Source organism: Thunnus thynnus, chromosome 14 (assembly GCF_963924715.1).
Source record: "Thunnus thynnus chromosome 14, fThuThy2.1, whole genome shotgun sequence".
In the NCBI taxonomy this organism is placed as follows: Eukaryota; Metazoa; Chordata; class Actinopteri; order Scombriformes; family Scombridae; genus Thunnus; species Thunnus thynnus.
In genome coordinates this window covers 9,850,727-9,877,189 of record NC_089530.1, presented here as the reverse complement: position 1 = coordinate 9,877,189, position 26,463 = coordinate 9,850,727, and the positions used below count along the sequence as shown (strand labels likewise).

The following is a 26,463-nucleotide window of genomic DNA, read 5'->3' as shown; positions in this document are numbered from 1 at the left end:
AGACAGATGTTTCTCCCCCTCGTCCAACACACACCCCTCTCTCCCCTCTCGTCGTTGCATTCCTGTCCGAACAGTGACATGTCGGCTTGTTCTACAGCCCTCCTCCATTTCCCTGGCTTCCCTGCCCTGAGCGCATGTACTCTAAAACATAAATTCCCCGACATTTGTAAAGGGAGGGAGAAACAGCCGGGGTGGGAATCTGGGTGTGGAGGTGTTGTCGGTGGCAGTGGGGAGGAGGGGGGTGGGGGGGGTGGGGGGGAGCTGGAACTCATTTTGACGGCGAGAGCCTACTCGCTTGTTTGCTCTGTGTTGTTAATAAGGCGGAGTAACCAGGCGGCGCGGCGTCCAGGGCCAGGCCCGACCGGCCCAACACGCCTCTGCACACACAAGCTCAGACGTGCTCTTTGCTGTCATGTACACAAAACACTCACATACATGAGAGAGAAAGAGAAAAGGAAAACACCACGCTCACTACTTTCTGTCTCTATCTCCCTCCCTCCCTTTCTTTTTTTTTTTTTTCTCTTTCAGATACCAACGACTGCAGTCCCCACCCATGGTAAGTGGAAGCCAAACATTTCCTGTATATTTAGACAGATGTAAACAGGGTGCTCCTTCTGTATCGTAGTTTCTCACCTGCAGGCTTTCTCTCTCGCCGCCTCTCTGCTGAGAACCAGGCATACACCCTTTCCCTGTCATTCCTGGGATGCAATCAGCTAACCCTCTCTTTGTGAACTCCCAGGCGCGACTGTATTTAACCACACACCACTGGAGCTCACTCCCAAACCCATGCGCACTTGTCCAATAAAAAGAACAAGTCTGACTGCCTAAATTGCCTATGAAAAATGGTTATCATAAGTTTAATGTTGAGAAAATGTCAGCCTGAAATAGATAGATGTCCGGCTGTAAAAATAGCCTGGGGGTATCCAAGGGGGCATGTCTCACCCCCCCTCTTTTTTTTTTTTTCTGCAGCTACAACAGCGGAACCTGCGTCGACGGGGATAACTGGTACCGCTGCGAGTGCGCCCCGGGCTTCGCGGGTCCAGACTGTCGGATCAGTGAGTATTAACCCTGACTCCCGCTCCTCCCTGATCCCTGGTTGAGCCGTCGGTTAGAGCAGGCCCGGGCCGCGGGAAGGTCTAGCCGGCCAATTATCTGTGCGTTGGGCTGTAGGCCAGGCTGAGCCATGTCGGTGTCACTCCACCGGGCCCTGCTGCTGTCCCCGGGGGAAACCGGCTTAGCAGGCCAACAGCTAATCAGCCATGCTCTCTGACACTGATTACACAGATTGTTTTCCCTCTTAAAGGCTTTCAGATGGCCACATTCTTTCCCATTGCGAACCCTTTGTTCTGCTAAGTCCAGCCTTTAGCTTCTGCATACCTGCTAATGATGCTGCTTTTAATAAAGCTGCATGGGGCAAAAGTGTCCAGGGTTGATTTAAAGCAAGTTTGCTTGTTTTTTATTAACTGCTGTGTATGTGTATGTACTGTTCAAATGACACATGACCTCAGTGAATTTAGCCTAGGAATTATATTTGTGTGCAGACTGCTTAATCCAATATTTGTGTGCTGTCTGGCTGTGCTCTTTATTATGTAAGGGAGCCATTTCTTACCTCTTGCTCATCCCTCTGTGCCAGATATTAATGAGTGCCAGTCCTCTCCATGTGCCTTTGGCTCAACCTGTGTAGATGAGATCAATGGATATCGCTGCCTGTGCCCACCAGACAGAACTGGACCCCACTGTCAAGAAGGTATTAGTCTTCACTAGAAGATAAAAGATACATCCATGTAACAAACACACTATTTGTGACATATATCTAATGCTGTGGTTGTATTTAACACAGTGACAAGAAAACCTTGCTCTGTTAATGGACACGTCACCCCTGACGGAGTCAAATGGGACGAAGACTGCAACACTTGCCACTGTTCCAATGGGAAAGTTGTGTGTACAAAGGTATGTCAGGAAATTTAAACTAAATGTAAGCATGTATTTCTGTACAGCTGCTTAGCACGTTATTTACCAATGGTAGATGGGCTATGAAGAATAACCGTGCAGTAGTTACAGACTCAAAGATTGTGTGGGTGGTTGAGTCTTGAGAGAATTCAGGTAGGGCCATGTCGGGCCACAACAACACTCATGTGTGTCATGGGGTGGAGTTTGCTTGGGAGTGTCAAATTCTATACAGAGATGATGCAATTTGTTTTGAAAAGAAACACAATGGCACTGTTAGAAATGGGTGTCAGATGCCAGTTTGAATCTCCCAAAGTCACACTTGGTGAAGATTCAGTTAATATACAGTAGAGGCCCGAAGTGCCGCTATCATAATCATGCTCGTCTAACCGTTGGTTGGTGAACAATGGTGCTTCTCTGATACTGCTCGCCTCAGGAGGAAAATGCATCATTGGATGAAAATGATCTAGGGATGTGAGGTATAGACTACTATGTTCATATATAGCCTGATAATGTCTGAAACATAGTCTGATGGGAAAAGGTGTGTGTTTTTACTGTGCTTTTGCTAACATTAGCTTGTGTATTATATGTTTATTACAGAAGTATACGGCTAAAGTGCACATGGGATAGAAATGAACCAATACAAAGCTACTAATAACAAAAAATGGGATCTTAATTTGCTCACAACCCAGGTACCAACCAAAATGCTGGTGCCTGAGTAGAGCTGCAATGATTAGCCGATTAGTCAATCAACAGAAATTAAACAACTATTTTGATTGATGATTAATCATTTTCATTTTTAAAGAAAACAAATCCAAATTCTCTGATTCCAGCTTCTCAAATATGAATATTTTCTGGTTTATTTAGTCGTCTTTGATGGTGAACTAAATATCTTAGAGTTGTTTAAGTGGACAAAAGAAGACATTTGAGGATGACACCTTGGGCTTTGAGATAGTGATCAACATTTCTCACTATTTTCAGCCATTATATAGACCAATCAATTGATTGATAATGAAAATAATCATTAGTTGCAGCCCTATACAAGAGCACTGTCAAGTACCAAAAGCTTGCATTTAATTTTTGGTCATCAAAATGATTATAATTCATCTTGACTGAGACATGAATGTCTGTACTAAATTTCATGGCAGTGCATTCAGTAGTTATCAAGACATTTCACTCGAAACCACACAATGTCGATAGGAAAGTTGGGATCACCAAATTACATGGTAATCCATCCAATAGTTGTTGAGACATTTCAGCCTGGACCAAAGTGGTAGACCGACCGACCAACAGACATTGCCATCCATAAAGCCACGCCATGGGTTTTGTAGAAAGTCATGATCAAAGTAAAGTATTTAAAAAAGCTTTGTTTTGGTATTGGTACCCAATAATCATACCCAGCCTAGTCCTATTAACATATATTCCATGGTATATAAATATCTTTGTAATCATACATGAACATCTCAATGAAAGAAATATGACATGATCTCAAAACTGTTTCCATTTTCATATTTTTCTCTCCAGATGTGGTGTGGCCCTATGTCGTGCCACCTGGGTGCGAAAGGTCGAGGCGGGTGCCCTTCAGGCCAGAGCTGCATCCCCATCAAGGAGAGCCACTGCTTTGTGAAGCCCTGTCTCGGCCTCGGAGAGTGCTGGCGCTCCAACCCTCCCCCGACTCCTACCAAATGCCACCCCAGCTCCAGTTACCAGGACAACAGCTGCGCCAACATCACCTTCACCTTCAACAAGGAGACCATGCCTCAAGTGAGTTACCTAGGCACTGAGAGATTGAATTAAAGGGTTTTGGGGTCATTTTTCATGCCTCTCCTCCTTCACCGCCCTTAATTGAATAGGAGCAGCAAACTGTGAAAGATCAGGTTTTCAAAAGTGCTCAACCATCCCTCCCGGGCAAAAAGATTCCCAGTCAAGAACCCTGAACAATTCAGTCATGTATTAAAATGTGTTCCAGGAAGAAAATTGTGGGGATATTTCTCTCTCTCCTCATTGTATCCAAGTTTTGGTGTTCCTGAGAATCAGGCACTTGCGACTCATGCCAGTCCCCTCTTAACCCGACCGCACTGTAAGATTAATTTCAGGATCATATGGATTTGAGCTAAACAGGACCACTGGCGACTCTGTCACCACACAGGATCATCACTCGCCAGTTGCCTAACAAGCATGACAGCAGATAGTGACAAGCATATGGTTTTTAATCTAAATGAGGGGGATCCCACCCAGATAGCATGTAGAACCTTCTGCCAAAATGGAGGTCTAGCTCCCTTTTTTTTTTTTCCCTTCTTGATTGCCCTCTATTTTCCATGTGCATTAACATTTGCTTCATTTCTTTCCCCCTCGTCTAGAGCTTGACTGTAGAGGATGTTTGTAAGCAGCTGAGGCGCTTGTACGTAGTGAAGAATTTCTCCTTGGAGCATTCTGTGTCCATAACCTGTGACCCCTCATACTCAGCCAGCAACGAGATCCACGCCTGCATCGTAAGTACCTCATCCCACTGTCATCCAAGTCTGCCATATGTTTGTCTGCCTCTACTTATGCATACTCAAAAAACCCTCTTTGATTTATAGCTGGCAGCATGCACTCCTAGCAGCATTAAGACATGCTCTAATGGGATATGTGGTGTATATATATTTACATTTACTGAGCAAGTAAACACAACCAGTGGCAGACAAACTTAAACCTGAACCGACAGAGTCAAACCTCACTTTCTCTTTGGTACCTCTAGTCTACTGAGGACCATCGTTTGGACCGGAGCCCCATTAAAGAGATCACAGACCGAATAATCGACCTGGTTAGCAAACGCAACGGCAACAACACCATCATCACCGCCATCGCAGAAGTGCGCGTGCCAAGCCCCAGCAAAACTGGTATGAACCGCCTCCAATATCTTGCAATGCTTTCCAGACTTGCACACACTTGCATGTGAAAAAAATGGGTGGGAGGAGGGGTTTTTTTGTGTGAAGAGATCAGATGAGATAGAGCCAAGCCCTGACTATGACAGCGGTACGGTGTACCAAAGAATGCATGTACATGTATGAAAAATAATTCCTAAACCTCCCACACAACTTGGGCCGCCCATGTCTGCCATCTGATGGCAGTTGTAATGGAGCTTAAAGAGAATCTAGCCAGGATTTCAATGGAAAGAGCAGAGCTGCTTGGCTACGTGGCTTTAGATTGGCTCGTACTGTGACTGGCTGGACCCGTAGTAAGACTCCTGCATGTGTCTACCATTCATCAACACGGTGACAGCAGACTGCCGCCACAGCCAAATAGAAGCCTTCTCCTCCCCTGTGTAAGGGCTCAGAGGTCAGGTTGCACTGGCAAAAGCATGCTAATGATTTAGCAAGCTTGGCGTGGTAATATAATAAAACCTGTTGTTTATTATTTAACTGGGACTTCATTTTTTTTATATCTGTGGCACCTCATTTACCCTTTTAACTGTCTTGTTTTCTCTCCTCAGACTACCTAGTGCCCCTCCTCAGCTCCATCTTCATTGTCATCTGGGTCCTCGTGCTGGTCTCCATCTTGCTGTGGTGCATGCGTCGCCGGCGGAAACAGAGCAACCACAACGGCACGACGGCCGCCGGCTCCGAGGACAACACGACCAACAACGTGCGGGAGCAGCTGAACCAGATCAAGAACCCTATAGAGAAGCACGTGGGCCTCACGGTGGCCATCAAAGACTACGAAAACAAGAACTCCATCATTGCCAAAATAAGGACAAATCATCCCGAGGGGGATGAGGACGACAAGGAGAGGCACTTACAGAAGGGCCGCTTTGCCAAACAGCCAGCATACACACTGGTGGAGAGGGACGAGAAGACGCCCATCTCCAACCCCAACTCCACATCCAAACATCCAAATTGGACTAATAAACAGGACAACAGAGACTTGGAGACAGCAAACAGCATAAACAGGATGGACTACATTGTATAGCAGACAGCTGTGTTGCTGTGCAACCAAGCCTTATGCCTTCACACCCCGGTGGTGGGTGAAACGGGGGAGCTTTGGCATGTGTAGTTAGTAAACTGTCGTGTCAGTCGTGACCCCACAGTATTTTCAGATATTCCCCGTGTTAATTTAAGTTTTGACAAGCTGGCTTACACTGGCAGTGACAGTTGCTTTGGTTGGCTGGAAACACAAGGCACTGGTATACATTTCACTGTAGAACTAGTTGCAAAAGTGTCCTATGCATTTCACTTCCCTTTTTTTTTTATTTAGTGGACACATGGAAGGGGCTCCTGGTGTAATTGTTGTACAATGACTAAAACTACCCGACGTGTTCAGCACTAGAGCTAATTATTTTTAGTATGTGTTTGAATTCTTTCTAGTTCTGTTTGGAGAAAGTGCCTTTTCAGTTTTAGACTTCAGCAACTGTCAAATAAGAAAAAAAGATCAACTTTATTATTTATTTTTATTTTTGGGGAGGGGGGGGGTTGGAGAGGGGGAGGGATGGGTTCAATGTCAGCAGTTGCTGCCAATATGAAGAATTTATGTGTCGATTTAGAACATGTAGATATGTACATTTTTTTTATTAATCATTGTGTATATTTGATTTATTAACTTAATAATCAAGAGCCTTAAGATATCATTCCTTTTTATTTATATGTTCTGTCTAGTTTGAAGGTTTTGATAGCTGTGGAAGCCTACCATTTCTTTCAATGACTTAATTTTTTTTTCTCTCCAACGCATTCTATAAAGCCAAATTTCAAAGAAGACAAAGGATGGGCACTTTTGGCCTGAAAGAAATTTTTTGTTTGTTTGTTTTTCCTCACATTTGACATTTCATTATTTGTTGCCAGGACCTTGATTGAAGGCAAGTGAGGTTAGGACAACAAAAGATCACGGCTGCTTTTAGGGATGGACATGGTGGCAGACATATTGCTTGCCACTAATGGATTAAGGGAACAAAATCCTTTAGCAGCTTCAGTTTAACCCATTGACATATTTCAAAGGCTGTCAAAATCCACCAACGTGCAAGGCGAGTCACATCAAAACGACACGCCAGAATTCCCATCTGCTTTAGTCAGCATAATATCATAAGCTAGACCACGAGTACTTGAACAGTAGGGGGGCAATGGGAACACTGTAGAATCAGATAAAATACACTGCCTTGCTCCGCAAGAGTCTGCTTTGTTTCTGTGCACATTTGTTTCTTTTTAAAATAAGGCTCTTAAAGACAAACATGTTTTATCTCATTTGTTAACCCTTTGAGATCATGGCAACATTTTGTCCTATTTTTGACTTGTTATGAACTTGAGAATTATGTGTTGATCTGGCAATATATTTTTGAAAGTCATATTTATTAAATATTTTGTATGAAAAGAGAATTAAAGTTGTCTTTGTTCTGGAGAGCGAGTGAAGAGTCTCTGTGATGCATCAAGCCAAACATGTCGGAGCACTATGAAAGGTTTCTCAGCAGCTGGCGTGGGAACCGCTGCTGGAAAGACATCATAGACTTCAAAAAGGTCCCTGTCCAAATGTGTTTACAGATGATTACGTTGTAGCAAGCCATCCTTGTATTAAGTCAATCCTGAAGACAAAAATACCCTCCCTCCCTCATGATCCTCAGACAATGTTGTCCTTGTTGGTCTGGTTTAAGAAGCAGACTTAACTAAAAACCTTTCAAACTAGCAGGCTTGAGAAGCCTTGTGGAGTAGAGTTGAGCTGATCTTAAATCGTACTTTTGTACAGAATCTGTTTAAAAGGATTAACGCCGAGGCAAAAGATTATCAACACCTCTTGAGAACGACCTTAAACATGTTAGGACTTAAAACACTTGGGTCACTTTCACTATTGTCTCCTCCTTGATAAGAACGGAATTGGCTGCTGCGAGTGACTCATCTCAGATTACACCCGCTAATACTGAGGGAGAATGGGAACAGAGAAGCAGGCACTGGTTTATTAGTAACATCACTGTTGTTGGACAGAATTTCACTGTCAAATTGCCATGACCATCATTCAGTCTGGACTGTGTGAGAGCAAAACATTGTGCAGAGATCTACTTGGTATTTCATGCTGGTTGCTTCCCCAAAATTATCAGCCTATTTACATATTTCCACAGAGATTCGGAGATTTTTTTCCCTGGGAAAAACAAATTTATTTATATCATAAAATGTCTTTCCAGTAGAATAAAAATAAATCAAGAGTAATGTAATGAGACAACATTAAATCATCAAGTAAAACATCTTGGACTTTGAATGGGGGCACAGTATGAGTGACTGTTGGCCCCTGGTTACCCCACACTCTCTCTGGGCCTGGGCCAATGGGGTGAAAACTCTCACAGAGACTCTCTGAATCCTAACAGTGTCAGGGTGTCGACAGAAGCTACAATTTAACCTGTGTAACTGTAGATGTCCTGCTATTCCCAAATAAAACCACTAATATTTCAATACTGATCATGTACCAACACATACTTGGTTCAGGTTCAACATACAAGCTCTATAATATGCTCAAATTTAGAGATACATTTCAGGTGCTTAGCATTTAAGTACTGAGAAAATTGTCTATGAATGAAATCTAACTACGAAAATACATTTTTGAAAACAGGGTGATGAAATAAATCTGGAAACAGCAATCAATCAGACCAGAGCTTCAGCAGGGAAACTGGACAGTTTTCAGACATGTAGGAGCCAGTGTTTCAGACTGAAAGCCATGACGTACTGCATGGCTCCTGCCTGTCTGAAATCCCCAATCTTTAACACAAAACCAAATCTAAACTCCAATTAAAGGTTTTTGACTTTCATTTGCAAGCCTCTCTTGACCACCACTACTTATGGGTGGAGGCAAAGTCTGTTTCAAGTATTTGACAAAGCGTAATTCAAACGCTCATGTATCAGTTGCCATAATGTGTTCAGCATTTGAGCTGTGTCTGTGTGTGCTCCATGTACAGCATATGTGAGAAGACTACATATTAAAATGTGACGTGTGTACAAATACAAGGCATCTGAGGAGACTGCGAGGGGTAAACATGTAGCCTGACACAATATCATCTGTATCTCTGTGGCGTCAGGCATCTTTACTGTAGCTTGTCTCTCCCCCTCAGGACCTCTTCAGTCGTCGTAATCTGGAGGTTCTGGGCACATTTTCACTCCCCTCCTCTCCGAGTGTGGATCTGGAACTAATAGAGGAGCCTGAGGATGCAGGCTTGACAGATAGGCCCCTCAGACTTGCGGCCAGCCTGTTTTGGTTTGTCTGTGCCGTGTTATTGCTTGTGAGGGGGAGCCTCTGGGCCCGTTTCCCTGGAGTAAGCAGCTCTACTTCCAGTGTGGTTTTCTTGCACTCGGAGACTGGGAAAGCCTTGGACTCTGCCTTGGCTTCGACTGGAGGAAGGGGCGGCAGAAGAAGAAGGTCATGCTTGGATGTTTGTGTGGAGCACTCAGTGGAGTGAGTTTGCATTGTGGCTGGAGGACTTCCAAGGCATGTCCTCTTGGACCTCTGTGGGTGAGGGTCTTCCCCTGCATCGCTCGGCTTATACCTCTTGCTCTTACTGGTCTCCTGACTGATTTCATGTTGGCAGAAAACTACTGAGGCTCCATTTGGACTGATGCTGTCTGGAAGACAATTCTCAGCCTGCTGCTGCTGGGTCAGACCCTGCTTTCGAGTTGTCCCAATCTGAGCCACGGCCTCACTGGCACTGGAGCAAGGCACCTGGTGCTCTGCCTCTGGGAGGAACTTCTGTCCAGAGCTGGAAACAGTCTCTTTTGGACTTGATTCCGATTCTCCAGCTCTATGTTCCCCTCTTTGGTCTTTGGGAAAGGCTCTCTGGTCAATTTGCTGCTCCCCCAAACTGGAACCATAGAGCTCTCGCTGGACACCAGCTTGTTTGGCTCTGAAAAAGTTAAAAGGATGAGAGGATATGAACAGATACTTGAGTGTCCTGTCTGACTGGCGGGGTTGGAAAGTTCTGCATTAGATCATACTTACATCTTTTGAAGCACAGTCTTCTTTGTTTTTGTGGGGCTGTTTAAAGGCTCTTGGGTTTCTCCCACTCTGGAAAAATATTCAGATCGGCTTTGTTCACTCAGCTCAGTCTAGAGAGGACAAACAGAATCGGTGTAAACAAAAAATATTATTCCTGGCATCCCGTGGAAAGGTTTGGCTGCACAGCAGACTGCTGTCATCATCTGGCATTGTCGGACATTAACAAACATTCACTAGACTGCTGTAAAAATGATAATATAATGAGTACAATTAGAACACAAAACAACCCAATATGATAAAGGGGATTTTGCAGCAAGTTTATACAAATGTATTGTCTTTTGACTCTCCTGAATTCCAGATACGCTGTCCTCTATTAATGCGCCTCACTATTTAATCATCTAACTTCAGGCAAACCGTTACAATGAACTATGATATAGTCGAATAAGAATGTTTGCTATTATGCCTTTAGAGACACTTACTAACACCCCAGCTGGCACAAAGAATTAGTCCCCCACTTAAATCTGTCCAAAGGAACCACCTCAAAGGCTTCAGAAAATAATCACCAGGTTGTCATAGTGTGACGTGCGTTTCATAGGCTCCACTGTCTGAGGCTCATAGTGATGCTTAGTGCCTAAGGCAGAAATGCTAGAGTGAAACCATGTTGACAAGTTAAAACGGCGATTAAATAAGGCTCATTATTAGGATGATGGAGCAAGGCAGAGGAAAAATACAAGGGAAACAGAGCGATGGAAAAATGCAAATATTGGGTAAAAAGCATCTAAGAGGCCAGAGGATAATAGTTAAAAATGTTAGAAGTACCCTCATGGTTAGTAGACTGTAGCAGCACTTTGACTTGTGGGTTCACTGGATTTAATGCAAACAGGCTGGAAAAATCTGGACAGGAAGGGGCTCTTTACTCTCAATAACTACTATTTTTGAAACTGTCGTTGAACAAGGCAGTATGACTGTGGAAGGCTTCACGTAGGAATCCTTATTTGTGTAAAACCCTTACTCCATATGCCACTATACACATGAGCTCTTGCAAAAAATCATATTTTTAGTGGGTTAAAATGGTTAACTATGGGTTAAAAGTTCAATATAACCACATATTTTGAAGTCTTCAGTATCAATGATGTGCAAGGCACTCTCTGAGGCAGAACACGGAGTGAGCCAAAGATTGGATCTCACCAACGTATGCCCTCAACAGGCCACTAATTAAGGGTAATCACTGGTCTTTTCCTTGGCTGAGCCAGAACAGACTGTGGATTTATGGGTGGACAAGAGACGCTGGTGGTAAATTGAGCAGAACTTAAAGGTTGAGAGCCTGTCAATTTATTGTAAAAAAAAAAAAAAAAAAAAAAAAAAAAAAGAAAAAAGTTGGTGGGAGAGAGTAGCTCTGGTTTAGAAAATGAGCCAATATATACATGTTTCATCAGAATAAGCATTGAGTTCGAAGATTTGAGTGACACTACTAAAAATACTAAGTTTACAGCCATGCTAGTTCTATGAAACTATGTTTAGGAACAGTTTAGCTTTGAGCTAAATGCTAACACCAGCATGCTAACATGCTCACAATGACAATGCTAACATGCTGGTGTTTAGCAAGTAATGATTACCTTGTATCATCATAGTTTAACATGGTAGCATTAGCAGTAAAAACAAAGTACTGTGGCTGATGTGAATGTTAGCTCTTGAGGCATTTAGTTATGTAAGTTTTGTGGAAATCCATCCCATAGTTGTCAAGACATTTCACTCAAAAGCACAAATGTCAACCTCATGATGGTGCTAGAGGAAAAAGTCAGGGATCACAAAGTCAGTAGGATTCATTCTTTGGGGACCGTTAATGTCTGTACAAAACCTTGTGCCAAGCCATAAAGTAGATGTTTACATATTTCAGTGGATAAGTTACAACAACAACCTGCTGGTGGCACTAGGTGTAAGTCAGGGGATCACCGACAAACATTTAACTAAAAAACAAAAATGTCAACTTCACGGTGGCACAAGAGGGAAAGTCTGGGAAAACCAAAGCCAGATGGCTTCATACAGTGGGGAACATGCATGTCTGTACAATTTCATGGCAATGCATCCAATTTTTGAGATATTTCAGTCTGGACCAAAGTGGTGGATCGATGACCAACTAACAAACCGGCATTGCCATCCCTAAAGCCACACTGCTAGCATGGCTAAAAACACTCTATAGACTATAGCAGTGGGAAAATACTACCAGACAGAAGTTAAATCTGGGAAAATTCTAGGTTGTGGCCGCTATGTTTATTTAATATCAGCCATTTTTCAGATCATTACTATTCCATAAACTGGTTGGTAAAATGATCAATGTGCACTCTAAGAAGGGGGAAAGCCAATGCGGTGAGCTCTGGCATGCACCAGTCGCCGTATACACAGAGAAAAAAATCATTAATGTCCTCTCCCACATGTCACGATACCAGTGACAAAATATGACCCGATACACAAGGGGAAAAAGTAATTGTCCCAAGCTGCAGGCGCAAGCTGGGGCATTGTGGCTTTGCACTGGCTGTTGAGACCTAGCAACTGCACTATGGTGTGTGGTGTGGTGTGGTGGACGGAATAAAGAGGCCAGACTGAGGGAGGGGAGTGAATGGAGGGGCTGGACAACAGGGAAGTAGGCGGAGACGACAAGAAACAAGGGACAAGATACTACAGAATGAATAAGAAAAAGAGAGAGCGTTCACAGGGGAACACAACAAAGGAAGAGGCACCCCCCAGAGTCCTATCGCCTGACCTCAACAGTCTCTCCAGCATGCCCACAAACGCAAGAATCCTCACACAGGAAGTTCTCCACAGGCTGCCCTTTGTGTATAGATGGAGTCATGCTAGAGTGTGGGTAGAAATTCAGTCTTTACGCTCTGTTGTATGCAGAGCTACAGCTAGCCTCGGATTTGGGACAGTGGCACACATACAAACACATCCACACACAAACTTGCATTTGCCCACACACTCGCACACCCACTCCAACAACAACAATTCTGAGAAAGATGTGGGTGCCATCATTTGCATTGTAATGCCTTGATATGTATTCTCATCTGTTTAATATGAATAAATGCTGCTGTTTGAAAATGAACTTGAAAGAAAAATCAACAAGAAGCCAATGGGAGGCTCTCTGGGAAAGTTTAGTGCCTTTCTGTTCCTGTCGGCATGACTTCAAAAGAGTATGAGAGAGAGTGAAAGAACAGAGTGATGGAGAGGAAGGAGGAAGAAGAGAGGAAGAAGTTGGATATACATAGAAAGTAGAAAGAGAGAGAGAGAGAGAGATGGGGATAGATAGAAACTCAGGCAGTGAGAGGAATGGCGGATGAATGATTACCACCAGGGGTCCAGGGGTCTGTATATAGCAACAGGAGAAGAAAGTTGTGGGATTTCAGATGGAGAGGGGGTGAGAAAATGAGAGAGAGAGTGAAAGAGATGGTGCATGAACAACATTATAATTATCACAAGCTATGTGGATAAAACAGTAAGTATTGTGTGGGAACCGAGGTGGCCTAATCTTGTACGGAATGATGCAAACTCCCAGTAAGCTGGAGAGCGTCCCATGAAAAAGGAGGGAGGGATGGTGGTAAATAAGAACATCTACCCGCCGCCACCAGCAACAAGGATTTAACCCCCCCACTGCCAGCCAGTCTGCTCACCCGCACACAAAGCTGCAAAATACTTCTCGTGATGCAATACTGAGAGTAGACCAACAGTGCCCTCCCCGGCCCCGGAGCCTCCAAAACAACGCAGCTCTATCTCAGGAGCAGCTACAAGACAGCACATCTGGATGTCAGATTATAGAGATAAGCCTGGCAAAAGGGCATGGAAAGCAGAGAGCATGAATCACTTGGTTTAAAAGGATACCAGTCCAGATTCTCATAGCTTGTCCTGACTCCTGGAAACAACTTCAAAAAGATAACCAACTACAGGCTCCATAAAATACGGGGAATGAACAGTTTCTCCTCTGCCATCTATGATAAGGCAGGAACACAGATAGGAAGATTATGCTGGTTATCTTTTAATGCAGCTGCACTTAAAAGTAAAACACTGATCCAGCCAAATAGTCTTTGAATGGTCTAAAATACTCCACTGCTGCATAGAATGACAAAATGCCTCTTGGTAGACAAAGACATTGCTTATTTAGTGTTCCCAAGCGACAGTCCTCTATAATTGTCCTATATAATCTACCTAAATGTCCATGTGCATCTGTACAATGCATGAAGAAAAAACAGGATCAGCTACGTCTATGCATTTTCAGTTCATCCAGTGGGTTTTGCAAGGATTTTTAAAAGCACAAGAGGTCAGAGACATTTCTCAACCCATCATGGAGTACTGCAAACTTTTAGTTGCAGTTAAAATGTGAAAAATACCAGAAAAAACAAGATAACTGGTCAGAACACAAGGACAAGTAAGCATGGAAAGCTCAAACCAACCATCAACTCATATTTACTTGAGATAAGAGCAATGCAGTGGAAACCAGATTGTTTGTTCTTGGATTACCCTAATGTCTCTGTATCTTACCTAACACACACACAAAGTCATAAAAAGCCAGTTCTACACTGTTCTCTCACAATGCAATGATTTGTACTACTTTTAAACGCTTGAATCCCTCAAACTACTGGAGTTATAAAAATGGAATAATTCTTTACAATGGAAAGCCTTTGAACAGCTTTATGGTGGCAAGACTAAGTATACAAAAATCCCTATACTGGCACCAGGAAACAACAACACTATTTAACTGTCAGGGCAGAAATACCTCCTGCAGAGATGTTCGTGAAACTAGTCCACAAATTTCATCCCTCACCCTCCACCCACCCTGCTCCCACTGAGGAAACATGCTCTGTTTGTCTAAGCTCACCACATCTTCCCTGCAACAAAGTCAACAAACATGCATGGGCACATACTTGACTAAAATAGAGGACAGTTCTTATCCCTTAACAATGACAAACGTTTATGGATCCACCCATCTTGTAAGGATAAAGATGAGCTGTTAACTGTCCTGCAAATCAACGAAAGCAGACGATAGGGTGAAATGAAGGGACATGACCATGTATCATCGTAACAGATTTGGCCCGGGTGGAGAGAAGATCTGCAGACACTGGACGCTTGGGAAAGCTCTGCTGCTAGCTGTTGCGAGCTGTGAAGAACAGAGGCGTGCTGAGGTCATGAGTAAACACACAGGCTCTTCCAGAGCTCAGAAGAGGGGGGGACTGGAAACACATCTGCTCTGCCTTTGATCCAAACTTCTGCGGCCCAGCACGCCACTCACCTCGGCTGCCCACTCTGTGCCTGACTAGAAAACAACGGCCACAATCCTAAACACTAAGCTCTTCCTTCCCATGCTGCCCTCCTCACTGCTGGTGCTGACTCACAATGGGAGCAACTTTTTATAAAATACTTGAATCTTGAAATGTCAAGGGGGAAAAAAATTGCAATGTCGCAAGAGATGGCTTTTGTTGCTTCCCACGGTTTATGCAAACGAAGCAGTTTCAATAGCTGTACCTCTGTAGTGCAGCAGTCGGTTCTAGGTTTCTAGGTTGTAACAGACCAAAAAGGTCAGGCCTTTTAATAGATCAAACATCAGTTATGGTTCCCTCCACAAATGTGAAATGTGGTAGAAGGATTCATTTTATTCAACAACTCCAGTCATGACAGTAATGCCATCAATCTGCTCAAACCAAGGTTTGTAACTTTCAGTCAGTGTCAATCTGACTCTGACTGTTGCTCTGTGAGAAAGTAAACAGGGTTGGAACTTCTCTCTCAAGCTCTCTTGTTTCCATCTTTACGCAACTCTTGCTGTCACTTTTCATGTGTACAAGTCAAGTCAAGTCCAGTTGTATTTGTATAGCCCAATATCACAAATCACAAATTTGCCTGTAGAGCATACAACATCCTCTGTCCTTGATTCAGGATATATAAGGAAAAACTCCCTAAAAAAAAACATTAATGGGTAAAAAAAATGGAAGAAACCTCAGGAAGAGCAACAGAGGAAGGATCCCTCTCCCAGAACGGACAGACATGCAATAGATGTTGTGTGTGCAGAATAGACCAAGAAAGCTAAATTACAGAAATACAGCATGGAAAAACAGGATGACAAAATTATCTCCATTTGAATCATAATCGTGTCTCGGCCCTCTATGTGACCACAAGCTTTTCACTCCACCTTCGCGTGTGGCTGTCCAATATTCAGTCACTTTTTTAGCTCTGTTTTGCTCCCCACCAACTCCTGAGGGAAACATCTGGCTTTTTAGCTGCTACTAGATGCTCCACTATGTTCACAAGCTAGTCGCTAACTTTTTCTGTCTGCCGTTTCAGAGCTGTTTGCTGGAAACAGCTGCCTGCTGCTGGAAACGTCACTGATCAGAGCGTTGAGAGTGAAACCAAACAGAAAAATTGTGGGCTGTAAAACCAACATTGAACTGAAAGACGCAGAAACGCTTAGCAAAGCTGATGGGAACTGCAGAGTTGGAAGATAATTATGTATGGGTTTGTCACTATGAGCGACCGCATTCACATGCATATAGTCAGTTGATCCACTGTTAATATAAAATTATTGATTATGGCAGCTTTAGTTTTACTGTCTCTTTATGGTCCTAAATGCTTCGATAATACGATGTGGTGATTCTGCACACAACATTTCAAACGGTAGCCAAGTCTTAAAAAAAGTTTCAGTATTGACCTCGCGTACCAAAAATCAATAACAACTGGTATCCCACGGTAATAATTGATATTCTACACTACTGGAAATGACTAAAGCTCACCATTCGCTCCTTGAACCGAACCACAGCTGAGAATATGACTAATAGGGGAGCACAGTATACAAGAAACATACTGCATGCTCAAGTGTGGGAGTGAGTTGCTGGCTTTCACAGGACAAAAGGCCAACAATGATGTCACCTTAGTTCCCTCACAACATAACCCCCTGACCTTATGAGAAGTGCTAATTTGATGAGTCTACATTTCCACTGTGGTCAAGGATTTTTTGTTCAACAAGTCACACAAACTGAATCCCAACAACAAAACCGAAACCTCCCTAAATACAGGGAAACGTGGCATTTTTTTGGGACCAGCAGAGCTCATGCTGTCAAAAGTTGCGGGATAAAAGACCCCCTCTTAAACATATGACTAACTTTGACATAGAACTCCAAAGGTCTCATTATTTTTAGACAGCAACATTACGATGCCTTACATCAGTTGTGACTCACTGTGTAAACTTTTTTCATGTAAATTTTCAACTTTCTTGGCAATGTCGAAATTCCAAAAACTCTGACAAATTAGAACAGAGCAAAGGACGTAAACAAATAATTGTTTTTGTCATGTGAAAAACTTCAGCCTTGCTGTCTGGTATCTTTCCCTAGCAAACCACGCTTGAGGTTGGGCTAGTGAGAGCTCTACCACAAGACTCCCACCCTCCAATTCCCTCTGCTTGTACTGTATGAGCCCAGAGAACCACATCCTGAGGAGAGGAACGCAATCGACAGCAATGCCTCCTTGAACTGGAAAATTGGTTACACAATCTGAACTTTTCACTGACGACTGTGTTGCTCCACTAAAAATATTACAATCGCTGCTTTCATTGGAAGCCAAACTGTGGAGAGTGCAGAGACGTTTCAAAGGGAAACAATAGCAAAAAGCACATAGAAAAACAGCGGGCCACTGATCATGGGATGTGATGGGAGAGATGTCTGTCCTTGATGTGAGTGCCAAGGTGAGAGGCTCCACCACGATTTCCCAGAATACTCTGGGGAGTTTGGGATCAAATGAGCACAGGCCAACGGATAGTTGCCTGCAATATGAATGGACAAGAAAGAACTGCAGTAGTAGGGCTTATGACATGGGCAAGAGTGCAACATGATACATATAGCATGGAGTCTTACAGGGAAATACCCACTTTAACCAACTTTATCTGAGTCTAATCAATCAGGGCACATGATATCTCACTGCGGGCAATCATGTTAACTGAATTCTCCCTTAAGACCAAAACAATGTATGTTTAACAGAAAGAGTGTTGCTATAGTTCCAGTAACCTTTACAGTGTACCATGAATAAAATGCTGCATAATGGATATTAAGATTTTGAATATTAAGTGTTTACGCTATGAGCAAGGTGGTAAGAGGTAGAAGGAAATCTTGATATTTACATCAGATGTTCTTACAATGTCAACATGGACTCAAGTCCCACAAAGATAAAAAATAATGTTCTCTGCCACAATTTTCCACAACAGATCAAAAGTTTGAGAAAATTCTAGACACATATAAACTTTCTCAGGAAATGTTGAAATGTGCAAAATTCATTTTGGCTTCATTTTTTGACTACCCGATAATGTTGAGGTTTTCAACAACCCCATGTCTGACTTTGACGAAAATGAATTAAACTGTACAGCTGGGTTGAATTGGCACGATGTGGAACCGAACCGATGTGGAACTTTTTAAAGACAGGGTGGCTCTGCAGCTTCAGTCCCCATCTCGTTCCCCCTCAGTACGTCTCCTCACAGCCCCTGCAGGTTCAGAGCCCCACATCCCCCACGTGAAGAGGCTCAGCATATATAAAGCGAGAGCACAATTTGGCAACACATCTCTATAATAACACACAGACCCTTGCAGGATTTTTTGCCAGGCGACTGGAAGAGGAAATAGAGGAGTATAAACAGTTCTCACCGCGGCCAGGCTCGGGTTTCCATGGTGCGCTGAGGCATCCTCTGGACAGCTTACACACACAACATAGCGCTCAGGAAACACACGCAAATCTGAAAGCAGGCAAAGAAACAATACAGACCATGTGAGTTAATAACGTGGGCTCACCTCTAATTATGAGTCAAAGTCAGACAGTGGGAATTGTGGTGGAAGCTTGTAAGGACATTTACAAACACCAAGTATTTATTATCCCTCAAACCAAGTAGAAAATGGCAGTGTACACATAATTGCTAAGCTTTATGAACCACGTAAACTACATGAAATATTAGGAAAGTTTATATTAACAGTGGCTCTTGGGAGTAATATCAGTAATATTACATTTACATCAGCTTCAGAGAAAAAGACCACAGACAACAACAATACTATTGCATTCATTATATTATTTATTGTACTATTAAAATAAATCTAATTGTCCTTTAGTATTTTTACAGATGACACAAACTCATTGTACCATCTCAACTGGATAGCCAATGTCTGACCTACTGCCTGTTACATAACCTATAATATGTGAAGAACCTGTAAAGCAAATCCAAAATTTGTTACACAACTCTAACTCTGCCATCTTCTGTTCAAATGTCTCTTTTTGCAGCAGTGGTGAATTTAGTACATAAAAACTCATATTCCTCCTTAGTGGCCATTTCTAAATACATTGGTTTTGCTTCACTTGTGTGGATTAGTGGTTTATAAACATAAACTAGTTCCTGGGAAGCCAGTGCACACACATGTTAAGCAGGCAGAGAACTTCTACCACATCCTGCATTAGTGTAAGCATATTTTGTTTATGCTCTGTGTTGAGGTTCTAACACGACTAAGGAGGACTATGTCAGTCAGTAGGTCAGTTGATCAAACAACACTTTAGAGGATAAGTGGAGTTTACTGTGGATGTTCATGGACTTTGAAGATTAATTCCCCAAAAAATTCACAAGCACACTTTAAAGATTAAAAAAAATCTTATTGAAAGATTGCGATGAAATTTACAGAACAAATTCAAGCTTCAGAGAGGATTTGGATATTACATCAGTTCTTCCTATTGAACCAGCTTCAAATTAAACGATTGCCATGACAAAACTTGCTATTTTTCAATATGTAATTAGCCAGAATAACAGATGTTTGTGTTTTTAAACATCTGTTTTATAACTATTGGACATTTTTACATGTCCACTATGTACTGCTAACACAGTGGACTGAATTACACAACCTTTGACCCCAGGAGACTGGGTCTAATTTGATGTGTAACGGACCTGCTGAGAGAAGCAGTCATCTCAGTCTGCAGCAGGTCAGTGCTGCTTTAACATCCAGGCCCCTAGGGAGCAGATATTAACTTTACTGACAGGAAGAGAGCCATGTTGGTCCCATGAAAAGGTGGCCAAGGGTCACAGGCACTAGATGGGCCATGGAGATAGATCCTCACTGCCCTCCATAGACAGCCCTCCAATCTTTCTCTCCCACTCTCAGTAGCCTCTCAAGGGAAACACTTAATGGCTGCCTGTTCTCAACAACACCCCAAGCAGGTAGGGACAGGACATAAAAACAAGTGAGGGGGAGCAAAATCAACATGCAGAGCACAGATGACTTGATGTTTCTGTGGGAAATTTGGCTGAGTATGAGTCATTGAGATGTCTATTTCTGATTCATTTAACTGGGAATTGATTCTTGAAAACATGTAGGTTACATACCCCCATAGAGCTGCTTGACAATACATCGGAGGCTGGAGTGGCGCTTCAGAAAATTGGCAACTAGGTTGAAGTTTTTCCCTATAAAGACAAACAAACAAACAAAATTACAATTAACAGCAAAAAGGAGCAACCAGACACAAAGCTATTTTACAAATATATGGCACCATTTCCAAGGCTGGAAAAGTGCCACTACTGAGACCAGCGAGTTACTTCTGGATGGGACTTTCTGGAAGGATGCGTGCTAGCATTGTTGTCCTTCCCTGATACGCTGATAACTTTTATTCAATTTACCATCATGACACAAAACAACCTCAGTTGGCATTCAAATCATTCTGCTGGTCAGACAAATGTTCATGACAATGAGTGCTTAATCAAAGGACACACTATGCAAATAGTTTTGATCCAATATGAAGCCCTGCATATGATGAGTTTCACAACCACTCCTACTACAGTAGAAGCAGGCTAGGCTTACTGGTTGCTGAAATAAAACCATGAAGTTTAACTTAAAGTGAATACAGAACAAGACATTACATTTCTAGGAAATTGGAAGCTCTACTTCCTCAATGCAAAGTGTTATACCCATTTTCAGCACACTGTTGTACTGTTAGCTCTACATGCAGCAGACCAAGTCTGGATGGCATTCTCTTGCTCTTCAATTCCCCACTAACTTTAATCTTATGCTCAGTCAGAGGCCCAGAATACTCCCAAACGAGCTAATCTATTAATGGAGAGAGACCCTATTCATTCTGTTGTAATTTAACTGACCTCCCAGTCTGGCAGGAGCAGAGAAACCATGTCCTGGGCCTCTGCTCTATTTGTCATGGAATGTTTGTCATGGTATGTAAGATGTGCTAGGCAGAAACAGTGGCCTGTTGCCTAATCTGGTAGGAATTTGTTGACTAAAAGCAAGGGTCTGGCTAACACGCTATCCAGTTGTTCTTTGTAAACAAGACAACAGTGCTGAGAAGCTGACAGAGGCTGCTAATACTTCGGTACATCCACACAATCTAACCTGACTCTCCACTTTTATACTTTTCTTTACATACTGACTGTAAAGCTACACCCTGCTTGACGTCACCACCACCTTTCTATTCCGCCTACTCTTATTCGTATCTTACATTACAGTTGCCGTGTGAAAACCTAATTAACAGCTAACTTTGGGACTTTAGTACTTTCACTTCAATTAAAGGATTACATGTCCTCCATAGTTTGAGAAAATTCTGACCTCTTGCACTCAGAGCTCTTTCAGAGCTCCCTGGATAATGTCAAATGTGCACTGTCATCAAGCTAAAAACGAGGCTGTCTTTGTCTCTGAAAAGCTGACATTTGGAAGTGGGGAGGTTTTTACCCGTCGGCAAAAACACTGACAGTCATTCACCAACAAAAGCAGTCCCTACACTTCGTAAAAAAACTTGGACAAGTCTCCTCGAGAAGTTGACCAACAACAAGGGGGAATAATTTCCCACATGGTGCATTGGCATGAACATATAACACAAAGAGCAGACAGCATATTAACAGCACTGGCCCACACGCAAGTGTGCAGGCGCCAGTGTGAACATTTCCCCTTTCTCTGTTTGCTGATGTCATCTCAGCTCCAGCTCAAAGCATCTACTTATCGTCTTCAAAAAGAAACTGTCTTACAGTTCTTTAGATAATGACATGCAATTACAGAGACAGTTTGCCACAAAACTGTCACAGGTATACGGTTAAGTCGACCGGCCAGTGATTAATGGCACCACCTCTGCTTTCTTTTTTTTTTTGCTTTTTTGCTTGTGTCTGAATTCGCCACCAGGATAAATACTGTATATAAGTGAGCACAATTCATATGCAAACACAAATAAATGAAGGATTGAATGAAACAGTCAATCTAATCTGTTTCAACGAAGTTCAGCCTGTCATCTAAAGATAAATATTTACCATTCCAAACTCCAATTAAAATGAAGCTATTAAGGCTTTTGAAATATAGATGTTTACCACTATGATACTGAGCAATTACAATCAATATTTTTCCAAAGATAAAAGGGTAAAATTATTACTTAGGTGACAGGCTATAACACTTGTCAGGTTAGCTCCTATAGGAATGTGTCTGCTCCTCCAAAGCTCTTAAGGAGAAATTTAGCCTACAGCAAAATTCACATGTAGGCAGTTTAGTCATGATTTGTGAACATACATTAGAAACTCTCAGACACAGAACAATCTCTAACCTGCACAAAAAATAGATTTCTGGTAACACCTTTGTAGACAGCAGGAGGGAAGATTTATCAGAAATTAGCATTCACTGAAGAATCGGGATTTCCTTTTATGTGACTTTGGGCAGATGAGTTGAAAGAAGCTCATCTTACCAGCTTTTCTTGGGTCAGCGTCAGTGATCATTACTCTTGCTCTTTGGTCCCAATTATTTTTCATTCTAGCCATCTAATCGGTTGATATAAATCGCATACTGTATATGGGATACCAACTCAAAGCATTTGCCTAACTGTGAGGATAGAAAAACCATTAGGGCTCTAGGACCTGCACACTAGGATTGAGAAAACATCATCATGAATCGAGGGTCATAGAGAGGGGCCATGTGACAGCTTTAGGTGGGAATTTATAGGAATCATTTTACAACTTGTTTTTTTTAATCCAAGGCTCAGGTAGCCCTATAACTCTCATATACAGCAGTCTGTAATTTTTGTTTTATTGGATCTGTACCTCACAACATTAGATTTGCAAGAAAACAATGACTGAGGTCAAATTTCCAACTTTCAGCTTTAATTTAAAGGTTGTGTACATGTCTGAATAGTTTAGAAATTGTAGCCATTTTTATGTACAGTATAGTGTCCCAATTTTAGAGAACCTATGCAATTGGACAAATATACATAAACTGACATTTCAGCCAGGACAGTCACATCAAGGTTTTAACCATTTATTTCAACCATATGCATTTTATTATGGTTATGTGTCTCTGCTCATGTGATGCCCTGGAACAAATCTTGGCAAGCTTGACACATACTGTCCTTGAGCTCAAAAACCCCCCTGACAGAGCCTGAGACACACAACATTTGATGACCATGAACACATAAAATATTAAAATCTTGTTTGATTAATATTAGCTGACAGGCTCTCAGCGTTACACTGTACAGAGTGGAAGTAAACAAACAGCTGTAGCTACAAGTCATGGACAAACAGTGTGTTGCTAACAGGGATTTTGAAGAGCAATGACCAAACCAGCATCTAACATTTGTGACATTTCCAGGTATGTTTACATGCTGTTTAGTGGGGCTGCAGCTGAACTAATTACCTAACTAGCATGCTGAATGATGTAAGCAGTGCACTTTTCCCCAGTAAATGTTTGTTTGGTGGCTTGTCCAACAAGTTAAAGGTGCAGGATAAGACGTGTGTTCATGTTTGTGAGTTAGATAAAACGGAGACTTCAGCAGGAAAGCTAATGTGGGTTATTGTTCAGTGTCTGTGGCTCTTGTGTTGTATAGCAGGATGCCAGCAGGCACAATCATGAAATCAAAGAATTTAAAATATAAATATCTCCCTTTTGGTTTCAGATTTTTCTCATAGGAGAACATAGGACAAGTGAGTAGATGTATGCTGTTGTGGACCCAAAAAAAAGGCAATTTAATTTTAGTCTGACTTTAAATGAAACATTCAAAATTCATGAACAACTAAATGCTAATCCAGGAGGTACAGTATGTGACTATACAATGACCTCAGTGCCTGCCAGAACTACCACAAAGCTCCATAAAGTAAAATTTTTAGTTTTTTGGTTTCAAATCCTTTGCAGTCAATGGCTGCCTGAAGTGTATTAGCCATCAACATGGCGGTCACCCAGGCCTCTAATGCAGCCCTCTTCAGGTTGTGGTTGTTTAGGGGGCTTGTGGGGCTTAAATCTGAGCTTCAACAAGTGAAACACATGCTAAAGTTGGACTGAGGTCAGGTGATTAACATGGCCACTCAAAAACATTCCTCTGTTAAGCCCTAAAAAACCCCATGGTTGTTTGGCTGTAAGTTTAGGATCATTGTCCTGCAGCAGCAGCAGCAACAACAGACTCCAAAATGAATCAAGACCTGTGTGCATAAACAATGAAATGAAACACACCTATTCAAGACACATTGGAGCAGCCAATTATGAAATAAGTTTGATCTCCTAAAACCAAGGGAGACTATGTATAAAGCAGCTACAATTCCTACACAGTTCATCTGATGTGGATTTAAACTCAATTTAAAGCTGTAAGTTGGTACTTTAACCTCCAAGTCATTTTTCATTTCAAATATGATTACAAAGACTAAACAAAACATGAGTCACGGTCCAAATTCCTATGGACTGTGGTAATATATATACGAGACGGACATCTTTGCAAGGCACACATGTTAATGTTAGATGCTGTTGTAGTCCCTCCCTCACTAAATTGTCTCTAGAGTTGGGGTCCCTGTAAGTCTGCCCCTTTAATACTGGATGCACATAAAGTATGTAATAATACTAGATAAGCCGACAAGATCTAAATAGATAGAATACTTTATAAATCCCAAAGGGAAATTGCATAAACACTCTGTATGGTATGTTGTATGTGTTTGTAGTTAACAATAGCAACATTCCTTTATAGGAAAAAAATTTGATATTCTGTTATTCTTTAAATAGCAAACCATTGGTCATCTATTGCCCGTTCTGGATGTCTAACCGGAGAGGAATGCAGATCTGTATCTCTGTTTTGTTGTTTCTGCCCATTCTGGGTCCAGGACGGACCAGGAAGCAAGCATCTTTCATTGCACATTCAAGGCCTTCTATGTTTTTAGAAGCTTTGATTTAGTCCGTTAGACTCTTTAGCCTCATGTCTAGCTCTACAACTATTCTCATTGCTTTCCCTGGTGGGTTGAGCTTGCCAATTCCCAGGGCAAGCTTGACAGGGACGTCTGGACACAGAGTTGGGAACCAGTGAAACGGCATGGCCCGAGACATCAGCTGTTGCTCCAACTTTATAACGTCCTGCACAGCGCAGAGTTGCTCTTGGCCCTCTGCCCGGGTTCTCTCGTGCTAAGCTTACATTCATGTTTCTCTCTCACAAACAGTTTGCTGGTGCCTCCTCTGGGAATGAGTGGCCCCTTTCTGTGGCAACTGTGGCCCACAGTGGTGCAATACACAAATCTGCAGAGCAGAAACTTTAAAGGGTTTCATTTGTACTTCCTTCAAGAGAAGATGGTCTTGCTTAATTGTTTTGAAACCCAGTGCACAACAATATTATGACAGGTCAAATCAAACAGTAAACAAGCCAGCACGCCATGTTTTCAGAAATGTGGTAGATAATATCGTAACCGCTTGTATGGAGAGACTCCTACATCTTGTAATATACCACAGGACAACTGCAGAAAAAAAAGACACAGACTCCACAAAGCTGGTGCCAAGGCTAGAAAACTGTACTTTCGAGTCACACACACACACACATACACACATGCACACACACACACATGCACACACACATCCCTGCAGCTTTCACCGCTTCCTGGGAAAACAATGAGAGGAAAGAAAAGTCAACAAACCAAAAGGCAACCAGAGTGACTGGGACTGTAAAATGGAACAGACAGGGGTGAGAGGCATTCGTACCGGGGTCAAAGGTAAGCCCCCATGGAACAGACTTCATTAACTTCAGTCATATCCTGAGGAGATCATTAAAACAGCCATAGAAAACATAGCCTACTTCTCCTCACCATCCGCATTCCTGGCAGCCCATGTTGTTGTGACTCATGCAGGAATCCATAAGCATTTCTGCTCTGATATGGAGGATTTTCTGGGGTAGCTTGCAAGTTCTGGCCATGCATCAGCCTGACCACAGTGAGTCCAAGGCCCTTAACGAAATACATCAGTGGGTGTCAGTGCATTTCCGTGCACTTAAGTAAGAGTTTTGCAGTAACCTGATTTCTTTGACGTCATGTAAACATGAAACCGCGCTTTCATAATTAAGTTATTGAGAGAAATCTGATTAGCGCAGCTTAATTTCTGTCGGAGGAAACCGATTTCTTGGCTATGTATATGCTTAACTGGGTTTCCAACAGGATTTTTTACAAGAGCAGATGTGCATGACAATACTTCTGACTTTTCAGTAGACTATCAACGCAGCAACAGTGCTAAGGGATGGAAGGAAAGACGATAACTTGTAGAGATGCACCCTTATATGCAAAATAATTCAAACCAAAGTCTGAATAAAATTTAA

General features: G+C 42.3%; 2 protein-coding genes across 2 annotated transcripts in view; one reads left to right on the top strand and one right to left on the bottom strand.

The window, feature by feature from the left end:
* Positions 1–7,314, top strand: part of jag1b (jagged canonical Notch ligand 1b) — a 29,039-nt gene extending 21,725 nt beyond the window's left edge. Inside the window, exons 19-26 of the mRNA XM_067609717.1 lie at positions 529–556; positions 970–1,055; positions 1,634–1,747; positions 1,841–1,950; positions 3,472–3,711; positions 4,308–4,439; positions 4,688–4,829; positions 5,423–7,314. Of these exons, the coding sequence (XP_067465818.1) occupies positions 529–556; positions 970–1,055; positions 1,634–1,747; positions 1,841–1,950; positions 3,472–3,711; positions 4,308–4,439; positions 4,688–4,829; positions 5,423–5,898 (1,328 nt within the window). The 3' untranslated portion in view covers positions 5,899–7,314. The remainder of the gene's footprint in view (positions 1–528; positions 557–969; positions 1,056–1,633; positions 1,748–1,840; positions 1,951–3,471; positions 3,712–4,307; positions 4,440–4,687; positions 4,830–5,422) is intronic.
* A 736-nt stretch (positions 7,315–8,050) lies between these two features.
* slx4ip (SLX4 interacting protein) overlaps positions 8,051–26,463 on the bottom strand; it is a 34,860-nt gene continuing 16,447 nt past the window's right edge. Inside the window, exons 5-8 of the mRNA XM_067609719.1 lie at positions 20,264–20,341; positions 18,552–18,640; positions 9,889–9,995; positions 8,051–9,793 (exon numbers count right to left, since the gene is read on the bottom strand). Of these exons, the coding sequence (XP_067465820.1) occupies positions 9,004–9,793; positions 9,889–9,995; positions 18,552–18,640; positions 20,264–20,341 (1,064 nt within the window). The 3' untranslated portion in view covers positions 8,051–9,003. The remainder of the gene's footprint in view (positions 9,794–9,888; positions 9,996–18,551; positions 18,641–20,263; positions 20,342–26,463) is intronic.